Here is a 17,963-nt window from a genome sequence, read left to right on the forward strand (position 1 = left end):
TGAGACTCAGGGATTATGCATTTAGTTTTGCTAATCAAGCTGGCAAGGGATGAAGGCACTGGTAAGCAGTTCAAGTTTTCTGTTTGGTGTAACTTCGTACTTTAAAACACTTAATTAGGTACAAATTAAAATAAGTGTCAACATTACATGTATCACAAGATGATTCCTTTCCAGTGTATGATTTTTTTTCTATTTATTCTTTCACATGTTAAGCTAAAGTGATATTTCAAGCTTGCATCCCGCTGTGCGGAGAATGCAGAGTTAATGTACCATAATGTCAGTAATTTCCACATATTTTTTTCTAAATTGTTCTTTCATTTAAATGTCAGTCTCAGTCTGTGAGAGGTATATATTATGTTATGCAACATGGCAGACACAAAAGTGTGAGGGAGGAAAAAGAACTTAATTAGCACATTTCTGGTTTTTATCAGAAAGAAGGGTAATAAAGAAGTTAATTTCATTTTTTTACATATATATATATTTAACTAGCTATCGTTTTTGATGTACAAGTGCAAGAAAAAAAAAATCTAGCCCTGACGTCAAGATAGTATATCAAAACTGCAGCTTTCCATTAAAAAAAAAAATTCTGATAAGAAAATATTTTATCAGCACTATACATTTTGTATGCCAGCATGAACATGTGATTTAAGTTATACAAATGTATTGCTGGGGATCTGTTTTACTACTACTTTTTATGGTCAATTATTTCCTGCCTCAATGTGAAATATGATCGGGGGAAGCCTTATCTGTATGCCAGGGTATATTACATTTAGCTGAAATATTGTATCAGTCTGAAAATGATCTGGTCTCAGATTCATCAAAAACTCCCAATGTATATGTGAGCCCCCAAGCTTCAGGGTCATAATGCCATAATGCCTATGGGGGTTAAAGGTGGCTCCAGGATTACTCATTGTGAAGGTCACCTCAACTCAAAACAGGCTGCTCTGGGACCAGTTTCAGTCTCAAGACGGGGCTTCTTTTTGGTTTGAGGCTCATTTTTAATAAGGTCAGGATTAGGGTGACCAGTGCATTATGACAAGGGCTTAGGATCAGCGCTTAGTCCTGGAGAGCTGGCTACCATTTACCAGCTCAACGCAAGTGTGGTTAACACTGTCTCATTATTACAGACATGCCTGGAGATTTTGGGTTGGTCTCTTCAGTAATATGTCTGGAGCTCTGTGTGCGTGTGTGTGTGCATGTGTGTGTGTGTGTCTGTAAGTGAGCGCCACTCAGAGTGTGTATGTGTAAAACTGCCAGCAATGGAAAGTGACCACTAAAGTGAGGATTTGTGTGTGAGAGTGTGTGAGCCGCTATGGTTTAATATTTGAAAATCTGTGTCTCCATTCTCCATTTTTCTTGTTCCCTCTGCTCCACTATCCATCTGAACTAGAGGAGCCTGATAATGTTGAGGGTGCCTCTCAGAGGATTAGCACAGATTAGCATTAGCTGGTCCATTTCAACTAGATACAGCAGCATTAGCATGTTGGCAAACTGGCCTGGGATTGACACCATAGCATGAATTTGCAAGACAATACACATGCACAAGAAAATGAAATATATGCAGAAGTTAAAAAGTTACAAAAAAAATATATTTAGTGTTTTATCACTCAAGAATGACTGTAATAAACACAGTAGGTAGTAATACAAAAAAGCTCAGTCATTCTTAGCATTTTATTCATTCCATATTTTTTCTTTGAGCAAATGATGTATAAAATGCCCAGATCACAAGTAGGAATAAGATTTTTTTTTGTTTTTAAAAAAAGTCATCTTTATAAGTGTTCTAATGTTTCAATACATAAGCTAAAAGGGTTTTTAAATAATTAATAAAATGCATTAAAAAAAATACTGCAGCTGAAACCCTGGACATAAAGCCAAGGTTAAAACTGAAATGCAATTCATCACAACTAATCCAACTGTGGAGGTTTAACTTCCCAGGTGGTCCCAGAATTAACATTTTAAATAATTTAAAAAATGTCATGGGAGGAAGGTTCAGTGTGGGTTTGAGCTGACTGAGAGGGCAACACTTGCTTCATCAATGCTATCAATGCTGTGAAACATGATACACATGGATTAGGCATGTTTATCTCACAGGGAGTACACATTTTTAATATATTGCATTCTTTATTAATGATGTTTACTGATTGCAACAGCATGACAATTTGGACTAACTTCAGCCATTGGAGGCGTTTGACTTGTGGGCAGTAGAGTGATGGAATGAGTAACTGAGTTCAATGTGAGACAAACACTAATGAGGAAGATAAAGGAGGCACTGAGTTAACTGTGTCTCCCATTTCTAATGATAAGAGCAGAGGACAGACCAAGAGGGAGAAACGCAGGCCATTTGGCTTTCCAAAAAAAAAAAAAAAAAAGCATCTGCAGTATGTCTAACTTGTCTGCTCGTTGTTTTTGCAAAGCACAATGCCTGCTCTACCCATCCGGAGCAAAGTGAGAGAAAAGCAAATAGCTTTAAGATAGGCAGTGAAATTACCCGTAATTGGAGACCATTTAAAAACATAATAACTTCTTTGTTTCCTCAGCAGGAGGTTCAGGGCTGGGGAAGCTTTTTGATTAGAAGTGGAGATGAGTTAGCTATAAAACTACTGAGCCAGACCTTACAGAGATTCATGCAGTGTGTGTGTGCGCATGTGTTAAATCTCCCTGCCAAAATGCAAAAGTTAATAATGTTGGAAGAGGCAGGATTATTAAAGTCCAGTGTCAATTCAGCAGAGACCAGTTGAAAATATCACAGAAATTCCCACATGAAGCAGCAGGAACAAGCTAACAACCTTGTAAAATCTTAGACTACCAACGCTAAACACTAACTTACAAAAATGCAAATGGAGCATGAAAATATGTATTAAATCCAGCTGGAGACACGCTGCAGCATTTTCAACAAAGATGTGTATTAGGAAGCAGATTGTCACCGTTCCACTGTGTAGGACAGTGGAAGTAAGCTTAGGGGTGTGCGCCACTTAGGATGTGGGGAATAATGTTGTGTAGCATATAATAGATTTGCAATGTAGCAAACAGAGACAGATGGTGGGGGGGCTGAGTGTCTCTGTGCGCTAGATTGGACACATACACTGCACAGCAACACAATGTGTGTAAAGAAGAAATCCCTAAGGCGCATTATGTATGCTGCCGCTTGCTCACCCAAGCCAAGGGTCTCAGTTCATTTAGTTTTTAACTGTTATAAATTGTCTCACTTGACTCCATCTTCCCTCCCCTCGACAACAGGCCTGGAGCAAGCTCTACACTGAGAAGGGCCACACTCCAAACTTATATGGAATTTCAGTTACCTTCTTAGGAAAAAGGGATTCATATTTATATAAGCATCTAGAGCTCAGAGGAAGATGTCGCAGGCAGCACACCCACAGAAATTTGGACAGATTAGATAGCATGTTTAATATCATTATGAATGTGTTAATGTGAACGCCAGACAATTTCATCAAATAACACCAATTTGTATCTCTACATGTAAGCAAGGAAAGTGTGAGAAAAATTGCTCAGTCTCTATTGTGGCATCTTCAGACCTCTCATTTTGCCTGGTCAACCACTGAAAAACCAGACATATTGATTTTGCAATTATATAACCTATTGAAAATGTGAGAGGTTGAATTATATACATGGTTGTGGTTATGGTTGAGGTCACAGGAGTGAATGTAATGTCGCCTGAAGTAATGAAACCCCGTTGCATGTGTGTAGTTGTCTGTTTACAAGCAGATGGGTGTTTGGTGTGAAACCTTTTCAAGCTGATGAAATTTCACACCAAACTAATCACTTGATTACAGTCTTTAAACTTAATATGCATTCTCTCCAGTTTCACAAACACACAGAGGCGGTGCACACATACATCAACTCACACAGTTTTGCAGAGATAGTATGCAATTCTCCACTTGCTCCCTTTTAAAGCTCTATTGTTTTCTACATTACCACTCACCTGAGATGTTAAGAACTGAAACAATACAGCGGTAAAAAGTACTTTGATTTATAGTGCGCAGCAGCCACAGTGGAGGGACCAGTTCAGTCTGAGTTTAAGACAATGTCAGTGAATTCAAACTGCATAATTTCACCATCCGAGATGCATTCAGAAATGGTTCTCTTGCAGTAGAGTGTCTAATAGCTTTCAAAGACCGAATTAAGATGTGTGGGGGACCCTCAAGCTAATGATTAGACAAGGGACTAGAAAGCGTCTTCTGGCCATTAATATGAACACAAGCCAAGCACACATACACACTGTAGCACACACACACATACACACAAACACAGGCACACACAGAAAGTCAATTAACACGAACATGTGTCTTCTGGGAATTATATTTCAATTAGCTTTAGCTACTTCTAGGCTTCCTTTGAGACTGTGATGCTAAACAAGTGCATAAATGTGTATTTGTGGATGCAGTAAATCCCACTTTTCAATTAGTATCATGTCACAACTCCATATTGTTATTGTTTAAGTTCAAGTTAAGCAATTAAGCACTAAATTAATGCTTTGCACAACATTAAAGACGATAAAAATGATGAATATACATGAAATTACTTTTTTAAACGCTGAATTAAAATCTAATTTAGGCAATGAGGAATGTACAAGTATGAATGGCCATTAGAAATGTGTAATAGTCATCAGGAGGAAATGAGCGCTGTCATTAAAGACAGATACTCGTGTCAGTGATGACTTCATGGAAATGCAGCTGTGATTTAGTAAAACAAATTGTGATTGTCACGGCACCTGTGGGATATTCTGTGCATATTTCCTGTTTCTAAAAAAGAGGAGAGGAGAGGAGAGGAGAGGAGAGGAGAGGAGAGGAGAGGAGAGGAGAGGAGAGGAGAGGCTGTTCCAATTATAACATTTTAGTTGACAATTTACTATCATATGAATAACTGTACTGGCTAAATTATGTTTTTCTGTTCATTTCATGCCACTATTAAAGTAAAAACCTAATAATAGTTTAACAATATTTGTACACATGATGACGCAGAAGAGCCATTTATTTGGCAATGAATACTAAGATATTTGAAAAAAGCATTTAGATTTGCTTTTAGGCTTTATAAACCCACAGCCGTTTTCTAATTGTGCAAAAAATATGCTGAAGCCCACCACTTTTTGACTTTTTCTAAAATTGTACTGTATTGCCTGTTGTTACTTATGCACTCCATATGCATATAGGCTATAAATAAAGGCCTGTAACTGCCAGTGGCTAACATTTTTCCATATGCATTGATTTTTTGCACTGCTAAGTTTCTGTCAAGTCGTGTATAATATTTTACAATGACTAAAAAGTTTATGAACTCAACAGAAATGCAGATTTTTTTCTTTTAATACTCACATTTTCACTGTAATTTTAGACTGATTTGTACTGATGCCCATGCAAAGCAATTACTGATGGTATAGATATTTAAATCACAGAACTAGAGGACCAAAACAAACACTGAAAAATATGTAATTACATGAGATAGTCCTGTGTGAAAAGAATTAGTTATCACAGTGAAAGAGGACATTGATGTGGACTGAAAAACTGGTCAATCTGGCCTGTTCTGGTCTACAGTATACAGACTTCTAGGGTTAAATTCCCATAAAATGCATCACTTTTGTCTGTATATCAAACAAAGCATAATGCTGCTTCAGTGTGTGACTTCAAATAGCATGCCTGGAATTAAAGGTGTGACACAGTATGGTCAGTGTGTGATATTTAACATCCACATTATAAATTTGAGCATACCGCTGTTGCTTTCAAAACGATAATTATTGATAGTTTCATCATTAGCTTACAGGTTTCAGATCTCTGTAGGTTAGTGGTTAATCACTTCTTCAAAGATTTTAAAATTCTCCAATCATGGGAAAAACATCAGACGAGCTACTCGGTTCTCTTGCAACACAGACGTTGATTCAGCTCCGTTACAACCTCTAATTCTGGCTTAAAAGTAGAACATCTCCAGTATGACCCTCTCCTATCCACGTTCACACATTTTATTCAGGACTGTGAGTAGAAATATGAAGGTGCACCATTCCTTAACATCCTAGCTAATACTTAATCTCAATACATGCTAGGGATTAGCATATTCAAATACTTTTTTTTTTTTTAATGCTTTGTTCATGCAGTTACCATCATGGTTCTACATTATATTGTATTTTGTTTGTAAAGGTTGCTGGTATTAGGTCCATCAGGCATGTAGGGACAACACCTAGTGGATCTGTGCGAAAAATCATGATGTATATGTGACCCAGGACTGGACTCACAATCCAACCTCATTGTCACCCTTCCTGACTGAAGTACCACATATTGATTTTCCAACACATTTTTAATGAGAGAGAGAGAGGTGTTTTCAGGATTGCGGAGTAAATGTAAAGTGAAAGATGGACCTGCAAACATCACAGGTAGTTTCATTTGGAGAGTGACTGCTTGTAGACAGTCCACTAAGGCAGTGGTTCTCAACTGGTCTGGCTTCAGGGCCCACTATCACCCCTAAATGTCAAGTCGTGACTCAAACTGAAAAAAGTTAAAATTCTCAAATTTATTGAATGAAAAGATGGTGTGTTTTGAGGCTGAGATAATACAGAATATCACAGCGCGCCGGCAAAAAAGACAAATTTAATGATAAACCAAAATGATCATCGGGTGGTGATGATAAAGAGTGAAATATTCCATTTAACGCTAAATTAGGTACATTTTTAACCAAAAACAAAAAGTGTACTCGGTTAAACCTTAAAAGTGCATTCAGTCACATATTCAAGCATTAATCATAAAGCGGGCATAACAATCAGAACATTTCAGTAACAGCCATTTTTAACACACTCGGTGTTTTCACGTAAAATGAATAAAATTAATTAATTGCAACTACTGTTTCTCAAAGGTGCCCTCCCACACAAAACCATTTTTACTTGTTGGTGTTTGTGTTATGTAGTGAATTTGAAAATGAAAAGCTACCTCCACTGTCTGCTCTTGCCACTGAAAAGAAATAAGCGGAGAAATCAGGTCAATTAGAAAAGCTGGTCAGTGTGACGTGTTAATGCCTGAGCTCATTACTATTCATGAGCTCGCCCGGGTGAGACCACACCCACTGAATTCATCTAGCTCAGTGACAGTTTTTGTATACAGCAAGCCGGGGCGCCACAAAGGGGGGATAAACATGACAAATTCATGGGGCACAGCATTCCTGGGGGGCCCATAGAGCAGTGGAGGGGGCCCAGTGGATACAGGCTACAAGTCGTGTAAGGTCCACCGTACAAGAGGCATAGAAGCAAGGAGTCAGACATTCAAAGCATGTTAAATTTCACTTTCAGTTTCTGCCAGTTCCTCTACTTGTTGCGCAGGGTAAAGGATGCTGAAAAGTCAGGCTCTCATTGGCCAGCTGTTATCCAATCAGAGTCAAATAGATTAGCATGTTGAATATTCACGAGAACTGGCGCAAATCGAGCTGAGTCCTCCAGCAGGCTTTCTATACCACGTTAGAAGGGCTTGAAACTTGGTAACCAAGGCATTTTTTCCACAAAAAATGTTACAGAGTCCAAGGTAGAACTTCAAACATTATCATAAAAGTAATGAAACACATGTGGCAGGGCACCTTTAACATTATTTTTTTGCCCAGACAAAGGCTGTGACCCACTGAAAACAGGTTTTGCGACCCACTTTTGGGTCACAACCCACCAGTTGAGAATCACTGCATTAAGGTGTAGAGGATGGAGGTACAACAGGATAATGTTATGAAAAGACCCCAAGTCAAACCTCAGGGAATCAGTCATAGAAAATGGCAGTTGTTGGTTTCATTTAGCTACATTTGTAAATGAAACAATCACGCAAAATAATCATAGTCAGCTCAAAGAAACATGATGAGGTAATAACTTGCTTTTGAGACATGTAAGCTTGGGCGCCGTAAAGGGGGGGGGGGGGGGGGGGGGGGGGGGTGACATGACAAATTCATGGGGCCCAGCATTTGTGGGGGGTCCATAGAGCCGTGGAGGGGGTCCAGTGGATACAGGTTAGAAGTTGTGAAAATTTCGTGTAAGATCAGCTGTATAATACAGGCATAGAAGTCGGGAGTCGGACGTGGAAAGTATGTTAAATTTCAGTTTTGTTTCACACCAGCGTAAGTGATGTTAGTTATGGAGCGCATCCCCACAAGATACAAAATCTTATGAAGGGTCCACAATGTTTGCCTTTCATGGGGCCCACAACTGGTAGTGGCACCCCAGCATGTAAGTGCAGCACATACAAGGTTAAAATGCGAGCTTCACTTTAGGTTCAAATCAGAGCATCAAAGTACTACAGTCCCTGAAAACATAACGTCATCTGATCTATTTTCACTATTTTCTCTTTGCACCACTTAGCAAATGTGCGTGTCCAAATATGTGCATTTGTGTGAGTCCGTAATATATGCTTTGGTGTACACAGACAATATGGTTCTGTATAAAAATGTCTCTGTACACAATATGGGCTTGGTTTACTTTGGCTGAAATCATTCCTGCCAGGAATGTACGTCTCCAAACAATACCACAGTTAGAGGCAGGAGAGCGAAGGGAGAAAAAAAGAGTCACAGCCATCCATAGCTCTATCTCTGATGAAGAAACATGATTACTGTAATATGTGCAGCCAATTCTCTAGACAGTGGACCTGGGGGAGTTGTAGGAAAAGGAGCTGTCAGATAAAAGGGCACATGACATAAAAAGAACATTATTGAGGCTAAGAGTTGTTAAGAGGGAGGATGATGCATGAACCTGTAAGTTCAAGCGAAAGTGCATGTTCATTTCACACACTTTATTTGTTTGTCTGTTTGTAAGTAAACATATGGGAAAGATATGGTGAAAGATGAAGCAAGATGTGCCATCATCGAACGTGTCCTTTATGTTTTCTTTTTGTCAAGTCTGAACATTCTGTTTCCACGTCATGGTTTGAGCAAAAGATTACACACACACATACACACACACACACACACACACACAAAAAAAAAAGAAAAAAAAAAAAGAAAACCTCTGTGTAGAGAGTTTTAATCCAAAAGGTGACTGAGTATGTGGATGTGTTAGTGTGTGTATTGGTGTGTGTGCATCTTTATTCCAGAGTGTTTGAGATTAGTGACACATGGCTTGTCAAAGACTGGAGCTTCAGATTAGCCACTCACTAATCCTTTGGAATTCAATGCTAATACAGACATCACATAGGCATGAACGCGTGCATAGACACTCTAACACTCCATAACACAGCCATGTCTAGAACTTTCCCACAGTGTGTTCATGTATTTTGTCTGTACTGGCAGATAATATCTAATAGCTAAAGTCTATCACAAACAACAGAAGCCTAACATCGCACCCGTTTTCTGTCAATCACAGTGCACCTGAAAAGAAAAAAATAATGCTTGTAACAATCCTTCATTAAATCCTGTTAGGGCTTAAGCTTCTGCTGTTTTGAAGACTAATGATTTAGAGAAATAAACACTCAAGTTGCAATGATTTGATAAGATTTTCACAGCAGGATAACATCTCGGAATCTTTGTCTCACTGAATTACGGTATATGATATAACACAATTATTAATCATATTATCACTTGCTACGACAAATGAAAACAGAGAGTTTTTTTTTTTTTGTTGAACAAACTCTTTATCACAGTTGTAGCTAAGTCTTCTATATGAAAATAAGAAAAATGAGAAAGCTGTACATCACTGTTTGAATAAATAAGGTGTGGGTGTACTGCAACAGGGTGAGACGGACAAGCAGTTAAAGAAAAAAGTAGAAGCAGAGGTCACCTTTTTTTTCCCAGCCATAACAAATTATTTTCTTACACACAGTACATCTTGAAACCAGAACAACATAATTCGGTGTAAAGTCATACTGCATTCATTGTGGCCAATATTACAGTTTGTAATGCGAGTCTATTTGTTTGGTTAATGAGGGCAGATCTGCACAATTACTGATCATGTTGAAATATTTTTTTCCACTCAAATGTACAAACTTGAACTAGTTTGAAAAAATGCAAAATTAGTAGTTTGAGGTCTGCTCAGGGTCACTGAATCCAAAACACCACTGTGCACTCACTGGAAGTCTAAACTGCAGCCTTTTGTATTTATATAATCTCATCATCTGACAGTGCAGTGCAGTTCAATTAATTGTGCAGCTTTACTTAAAAAGTACAAGGTTGCCCAAGAAATTAGAATAATTTTGTTTTCAGAGTCATTCCTCTTTTGATTCCTACTTATAAACATCAGTAATCACTAGGGGTGTAACGGTACAGAAAAATTTGGTGTGTTTTCAGTACATGGGTCTTGGGTTCAATACATTTTCAATATATTTTCGGTACAGTGAAGGACACCAATTTCATTCAAAAAAAAACTTTATCGCAGTAAAAATACAACATATTCTGAACAATTAAGTGTCACTTTACAGCTGAAGTTTTTATACAATTGTATGGGTCTTAAATGTGTAATGAAATTGGATGTGTTACCAGAAATATAACCGATCTTCACGAAACAATGCTGGCACACCGCTCTTGTTTTGTCGATTTGTCTCTCTCCACTGACATAACTGACAGGGAATCCGAAATGCTCCCAAATCGGAGACTTTAGAGAAGACGGAGGGTCTTCCAACTCTGTCTTATACCTGTGACGCTGCTCTGAGTTGCCATACTGGTTCACCTTCAGCATGTGTGTGGTGCATGCACCGCTTAGAAGTCTGATATCACATATTACACATGGGTTCCGCTTGCGGCCACCTTGCTCATACTGTGTGCTTTTCGCTTCAAGGTTCCTGTGGAAACTTAAGGAGAGTGTTTGCGTTCTTCACATAAGCTACATGTATTCATTCGGTACACCTCCGTATTGTATTGAAGGCCCTGAGCAGAAACAGTCTGGTACAAACAAGTGCACCGTTACACCCCTAGTAATCACCTTTAACCTGTTGCAATGATCACATACTAAGTCCCAGTTACACTTCATCTATCAAGAATAAATCCCATTGTCCCAGTCATTTCATGAGAAGTGAAAATATACTTAATGCCATTAAAAATGCACAGGTCAGAATAATATGCATATTTGGAGATATATTAAATTAACTGGTTTGGGGTTACCTTCATATTAAAGAGGGAAGCATTGGTCATTAGAGAATGAATTGTGGACAAATTGTGATCAACTTAACACATTTATTCAGTCACTGAATACAGGTACTCAGAAACTGAAAGTGTCATCATTCAGTATTGGGTGTGTCCACCTCTGGCTTCCAAACAAGCAGTGCAGCAATGATGCATGGAACTAAGTCTCATGATCCTGTCCTGAGGGATCTGATCACTCAGACGACAGATTGTCCTGCGATGCCAGCGCAGACGGCAAGCAACTTCACCACAGCTCAGACCTGCTCGAAACATGCCAATGGCACGTTCTCCTTGTTGTATCGTAAGTCATGGCATTTTGAGCTGGCAAAAACATTTTGGTGTTTTCTTAACTGCCTTTATATTGGCTATTGACCACACCTAAAGTTACCAGTCAAGTGTGACTGCACAAGAGATTCCACTCAATGTCCGACAATAGGGGATTAGTCCAAACACTGACAGCTGTATTTTTTTCATCATGGGAATGAAAAAAATACAGCTGTTAACTGTGTTACCTATCTCGTAAGCAACATATACAAAATAGGCACCTGAGCAAATCATTTTCTGGAAATTACACCACATGTTTGGACCGTGTGTTTTTAATGGCGCTAAGTATATTTTACTCAACATTATGGGCAACAGTGTACGTTGCTGCAACTCTAGTGAACATCTTAACTTCAAGTAAGTAGACCTGTTTGTAACTAATGGACGAGTGTGAAGTGTGAGGAAGTCTATGATTTTAATGACGGTAAGCAGTGTTTCATGCATTAACAGAATCCGTCTGATACGTAGGGGTACATAGGTGGGTCTATTTAGTCTGCAAACTGTCTGTGAGCTGCTGCTGCTGATGCAGGAGAATCTACCCGTGGGCTCCGATTCTAACTGTTCTCCATGGGAGGCTGAATTTGATATCTCCTTAGTTTCAGTTTAGACTGACTTTCAAATACAATAAGCCTGAGATACAAAACACAGCCTTGATGCTAAAATAACAATAAAAACTCCTATTTCTTTGCTTTAAAAAAGTCCATTTGGGACAGAACTGTGGTTGGCAGGTTCTGTATTTCTTACCAGGGAGCTATACTGCATTACTAACATGACTCTAATACATAATGCCTTTTACCTTAGGTGCAATATTATACAATTTAAATGACTGCCTTCTTAATGTGCATACGTCATTGCCATCAAATAACCACTTATAGGCTTGCTACTTCCAAGAGAATTGCCCATAGCAATTACCATTCAGAAAACTGAATACTCTGAATACTGCTTTAAATCCCAGCTGATGTGTTTGCGCCCACACAATGCAATGAGCTGAAATTATTATGGAAGTTGCATGTAAATATGAAACCTCAGCTGCTGACGTACTGTGAAGCCACAGTCCCAGCAGACACAGCTCCCTCCCCACACCCTTTTTATGTTTTCAGACATGCAGACTTAGGACATAGGGACATTGTCACATCTCACTAAATCTGTAGCTTTTGGGGATATTAAGCAAAGAGCACATAATGTATACATTCATCTCAGATTTGGCTGATGCTTTCTGAGGTTTCCATTATGATAAGTCTATCATTTTTCCACCTGTGCTTTATAAATCTCCTGTTTTGTTATATGTTTTGTTGAATGGAATCTCTTTCATATCTAACACAACTGAAAGGATAAAATAGAGCAATGGTACCAAAGCTAGTATTTCAGCTTGTGTCATGTCATTCAGTGTGGGCATATCCTATTTTGTCTGGGAGTTTTTGATTGGTAGCTAAAGTATTTATTGTGGTTGTTGCCATGTTGCTGTCTGTCTGTTTGTTTTGCTTGACATTTCTATAACACTTTCCCCTATGATGTTTGCATGGTGCACTTTCTGCAAAATGTTGTGTATTAAAATACCTTCCTGACTTGAGTTGATATAACGTGCAAACTGAAGGACCAGCTGAATTTCACTTGCTCTGACTGAGCAGAATGTACCTAAATGCAACAAATAAAGAAAAAAAAATAGACTGGTGGCAGGATCACAGTGTTTCTGATGCTTTTCTGGAAAGCCATATTTCTGCTTTGCCATGAAGAGGTTGTAAGCTCTAACTCTATACCACACTGCCATCCAGCCTCCTCCTTCTTTCTGTTTTAACTTTTTTAACACCTGGACTAACAAAAGACTGGCTTTGATCATGGGAAATCCCTTGGCAGAGCAGCAATGAATCCACAGTGGAGCTACGTGTGTGTATGTCTGAGTGTGTGTGATGCACATTGAGCCAGTGCTGCTCTACTGAGGATTCTCAGCATTGAAGATTCATGGCATCGGTATAAGGTACAGAGCACCTCACATGTTCTACCCATCAAAGCATGGCCATGAAAATGAACACACTCGCAAACACACAGAAGTGGGAGGGAGAGTGGCAGTGAGCAAGAAAGAGAGAACATCTTGTTTCTCCCGTGTAATCAGCGGCTCTCTGCAAACACACACACACACACACACACACACACACAAGGCCACTTGTTATCAGAAGCTTTCCCACGCTGCTGTGGTACAAAGCTCCACACCAGGATGGGAGGATGAAGCAGGGAAGGAATGGACGGAAGTACAGATGGATGGAGGGTCAGCCTTCAGCAGCTTAGACTCACTGCAGGGATAAACACATCCCACAGCAGGGGTTTGTACTTAGGCTAGCAAGATCAGAGTTCAAAACCAACACACTACCAGTCAGGCAGAGCGACAGGAAACAGACAGAGCAGCAGAGATAAACAGGCATCCAAACAGCAAACAACAACCAATGCACAAATCACACACTTTAGTTGAGGAGATTGCACATTCCTCCTCCACACCTCTCCTCCCACATTACTCTTACATCAACTCCTCTATTCTAGAACATCTCCCTCTTTCTCTCGCTGCCTCTATCTGCCCCTGCCTGCCGCTCAGCCCCGAGCTCTTACGTAAGAGGCCCATTTGCATAACAGGCTGTTTTCTCCGGCTGTGGCATGGGCACATGAGACACACTGGATAATATGTTAACAACTCTGGCTGTTGGTAAACAACAACCTCCATCACAACACTTCACACGTTCGCACTATAGACCGTGCAGGTCTTGTTGTCAGTGACAAAAAGATTCAATGTCTCTGGATCTCTTGATTCCAGCTGGCTCGGGGCCAGAGGGGCTGAAACAGCTGTCATTTACAGAGTGCGCGGATATGGCTTCAGCTAGACAGACTTCATTCAGGAGGAGGCTGACCTGCCTGCTGTGTGGAACCTATACAATAATAGGTCTTGCACTGAGAGATGACTGTTCAAATCAAGCAGCCTAGCATTATCCTCTTCTGGGTAAGGGAGAGAGAGAGCGAGAGAGACAGACAGAGAGAGAGAGACTGATATAAGCGGCGAGCAAGCGTAACGTAGGGAAACACACTTTGAATGAGGCTGACGTGCACTCCGCTGTTATCAGCATGCTTATGTCTTTGCTTTGGCCTCTTCAAATATATGCTACACAAACAGGGCACACATTTGCAGGAATGTATGCAAACACAAGCAAATGCACATGCTCTGAAACACTCAGTGTGTAACACCCTTAGGAGGAAAGAAAGCCTCTGGAGCATCAATAAATACTGCTGCAGTGTGAGCTGTCAGACAGATCAGATACCTTAAGATACCTCATTACATACCAATTCATTAAGTCAAGAATGGACCTAATCGTGTCTGCTTATTAAGAAAGGACTGCTGTGTGTTTCCCTCTGCATATGCACACACATACACTTCAAAGAGATAACAACACATGATCAAGGGAATCAAGTACAAATGATCCTTCATTTGGAGTTTCTCATTTACTCATGAGGAAAACAGGGTTAGAGTCAAGATGATGCTAATTTTGTCCTTTAATGCGACAGTTGTCATCTCTTTCCTTAAATACACTTCTTTATGACAGGTGAGAAATGAAGTGGCCTTTGCATTGAAATGCTGCAGCTCGGTGGGGGATATATGGTCCTGCTGTTAAACTGCCAGTTGTTTCAGAGCACATCCATCCGAAGTCAGAGAAAAATGTTCACTTCTTAAAATCATCCGAAAATACAAGGCTGGTAATTTCCACTTTGATGCCTGGGGACCTAAAAGCCATCCGTCAATAAATAATACATTCTACACGGTGTTTAAGTGTATTTTGAAATGACTAAATCAGCATCCCACTGATGCTACTTCGCAGGGGATCTGTTGAAAGCACAACGATTCTGCTTCTGTTTGAAGTTTAGTACGCTTCATCCAAACAGAAGCCCTGTTTGAGACACATTATCTAATGATGGTGTATTCTACCTTCAGGTGTAGCAAGACGCACATGTATATATCATAACCATAATGAGATTTTATGACCAGACTTCAAAGCTGATTATGTGGAAAATCTAATTCACCATAATCTCTGTCAAAGAAAAAAAAAAGCCTTTCCATTTACCACTCAGTCCATATCCAGCTCTGTGTTGCAAGAAACTTTGTAGATTAGAATTGCAACATAGGAAGGTGCATTGAGGTGACGCTGTAAACATCAATTCCATGCACTTCACACAACTGGTCTCTTTCTACATCCATGCTTGTAAATAACAGAAAGACACTGAAACGTGTAACGTATGCGTGAAATCCGACACACGCTTCTCTGTGACCTTGCCCACCCCCAATGTCACCTTAGTCTGATGTTTACAGTTGGGACCTCCGTCTCCTCAGCACCACCACTGTTCATCACCACCACTGATCGATACAATCATCACAAAGAACCAATAACATTTATGGAATTATATTCACATCCTTAAAAGCACAGTAAAAAAAAAGCACACATCAGTGGTGAGTTCAAATAAAATACAAACTAAGCTCAAACAGGCTTAATCTAGAATGAGAAGCAACTTTCATAACACTAAGAATTTAATGGAGATCACTTTCACAGCAATTGGGCCATACACCTGTTCTTACATCTTTCTATTAATACCTTTTTTCAAAGCCACATCTAAAGTGAATTGAAAGCTACATTATTATGATCAGAGGTTGCTTCATGTCATCACACTTGAGCAAGAAGAAAGAGAAGTTATAAAAAAAAAAAAAAAGAAAGAAAAATATATAGCTCATATTTATCCTTAAAGGCTTTGAATGACAAAAAAAAAAAGCTTATAAAATTATCAGGAGCATCAAACAGTTCGATGAGCCAAATGCTACCACTGCTTCCGTGACTCATCGGAGTGCTGCAAGAAAAGAAAAAAAAAAAAAAAAAAAAACCGTGGGGTTGGTTATTTCACGGTGAGGTGTGTCTTCCTCGCGGGCTTATTTTTATACTGCCACTCATGCATAGGACATACCACGAGCTCTAAAGGCGCAGTAGAGGGGCGCCAATGTAATGTGTGCACGAGCTGCTCAGGTCATGTCCCGTGCATCGCCTACAGTTGATCAGTGGACAATGGGATTCCTATCAACGTCCAATAAACAAGCTTTCTCCAGATGCCTCACGCGCATTACTTCCACTTACGCGCACGAGCCAAGACACACCTGTACATAAGAATGGGAAACCTACTAAGGGATGGCGCGAGTCTATTTTTTTTCTTCTTCTTCTTCTTCTTTTGATTTTTTTTTTTCCACGACCCGCCTGTGACCGCGCGTTCTCTGACCCTTCTGCGCGTCACACACACACACACACATATGACCCACGACACACGCATTACGCACCACTCGTCCCAGACTCACCTTTCAGAAGAATCCCATAAATAGTGTAGAGGGTGAAAATCAAATTGCTCTTGATATTCATCCTGTCTTGTGTCCTTTTGCACTTTTCTTCCACGCTAATTTCTTGTCTCCGTGTCTCCCCCACTGGACTCACGAGCCGGACCGGACGGCTTTGTCAGCTTATCCAGGTGGACTTGGTTTGTGCGTCTTTTGTGCGTCTCTGGAAAGAACTGACTTCACGACCCCGCAGACTGGGATGCTTTTTGTTGCTTCTCTTCCACAAAACAATTAATGTGGATTTTTTTTTTTTTTTTTCACGTACGCACTCCCACGGCCACTGTTGAGAAGGGAGGGGGGGGGCTCTGAAGAACAGTATAAGGGACCCGTAGGAACTAAAGCTCAGCCGTCCTCCGGAAACAGTGTAGATGCTGCCGATGCTGCACTAGTGTCTGCCCCGCGCCTGGTCTGCTGCTGTGGCGTACAGTCAACACAGCAAAAGGAACACGAGTGGATTGTTTGAGTCCCGCCCACCCGGAGTTGACGGACTTGCGAAGAGAACCAATCAGGAGGAGTTGAGGCTGACCAAAGCGGGGGGTGGGGTGGAGGAGTTGAGGGTGGAGAGAGGCAGGATCCGCGAGTGGGACCCACTGTAAGAAATATCATATTTTACGCACTTTAACGCACTCTTGGACTAGAAAAACGACATAGTTTTAAACCACAGGTGTCAAACATGCGGCCCGGGGACCAAAACTGGCCCGCCAAAGGGTCCAATCCGGCCTACGGGATGAATTTGTGAAATGCAAAAGTTACACTGAAGATATTAACTCTTTCATGCACAAATTACACTGGTCTGCAAGGAAAATGCTTCCAGAATAAAAGTAATGAAATTTTACCACATGAGAGTCACTGATAAAGAAAAATCAAGTCAAAAATCCTGGTTGGCTGAAGTTTTCTAGATACAGCCTTGGGTCAAAATGTGAAATTCAAGAATTAACGAGAGAATGGGTTTGACTCAAAAGGAATATTTGTCTCAGAACTACAAGATCTACTTCAAAACACTGTCTGCACATTAGAATACATTCACTTTACAAGTTCTATTTAGTGGAAGATTTATAACACTATTACAGGGATTAAAGTTCTCCGTCACCATGACGGATTTCCGTCAAATGGAAAAATTGAGGTGGGAAAAAAGTCATATTGAAGTAACTTCCCCACGTGACTC

The 17,963-nt window shown here is 40.0% G+C and overlaps 1 protein-coding gene across 3 annotated transcripts in view; it reads right to left on the bottom strand.

Moving 5' to 3' along the window:
• Window positions 1–17,227, bottom strand: part of cadm2a (cell adhesion molecule 2a) — a 259,250-nt gene extending 242,023 nt beyond the window's left edge. For all 3 annotated transcript variants that reach the window (XM_030154802.1, XM_030154804.1, XM_030154801.1), the window contains exon 1: window positions 16,763–17,227. In XM_030154802.1, the coding sequence (XP_030010662.1) occupies window positions 16,763–16,823 (61 nt within the window). In that variant the 5' untranslated portion in view covers window positions 16,824–17,227. The remainder of the gene's footprint in view (window positions 1–16,762) is intronic.
• Window positions 17,228–17,963: the final 736 nt, after the last annotated feature.

This window comes from Sphaeramia orbicularis, chromosome 14 (assembly GCF_902148855.1).
Source record: "Sphaeramia orbicularis chromosome 14, fSphaOr1.1, whole genome shotgun sequence".
Taxonomy (NCBI): Eukaryota; Metazoa; Chordata; class Actinopteri; order Kurtiformes; family Apogonidae; genus Sphaeramia; species Sphaeramia orbicularis.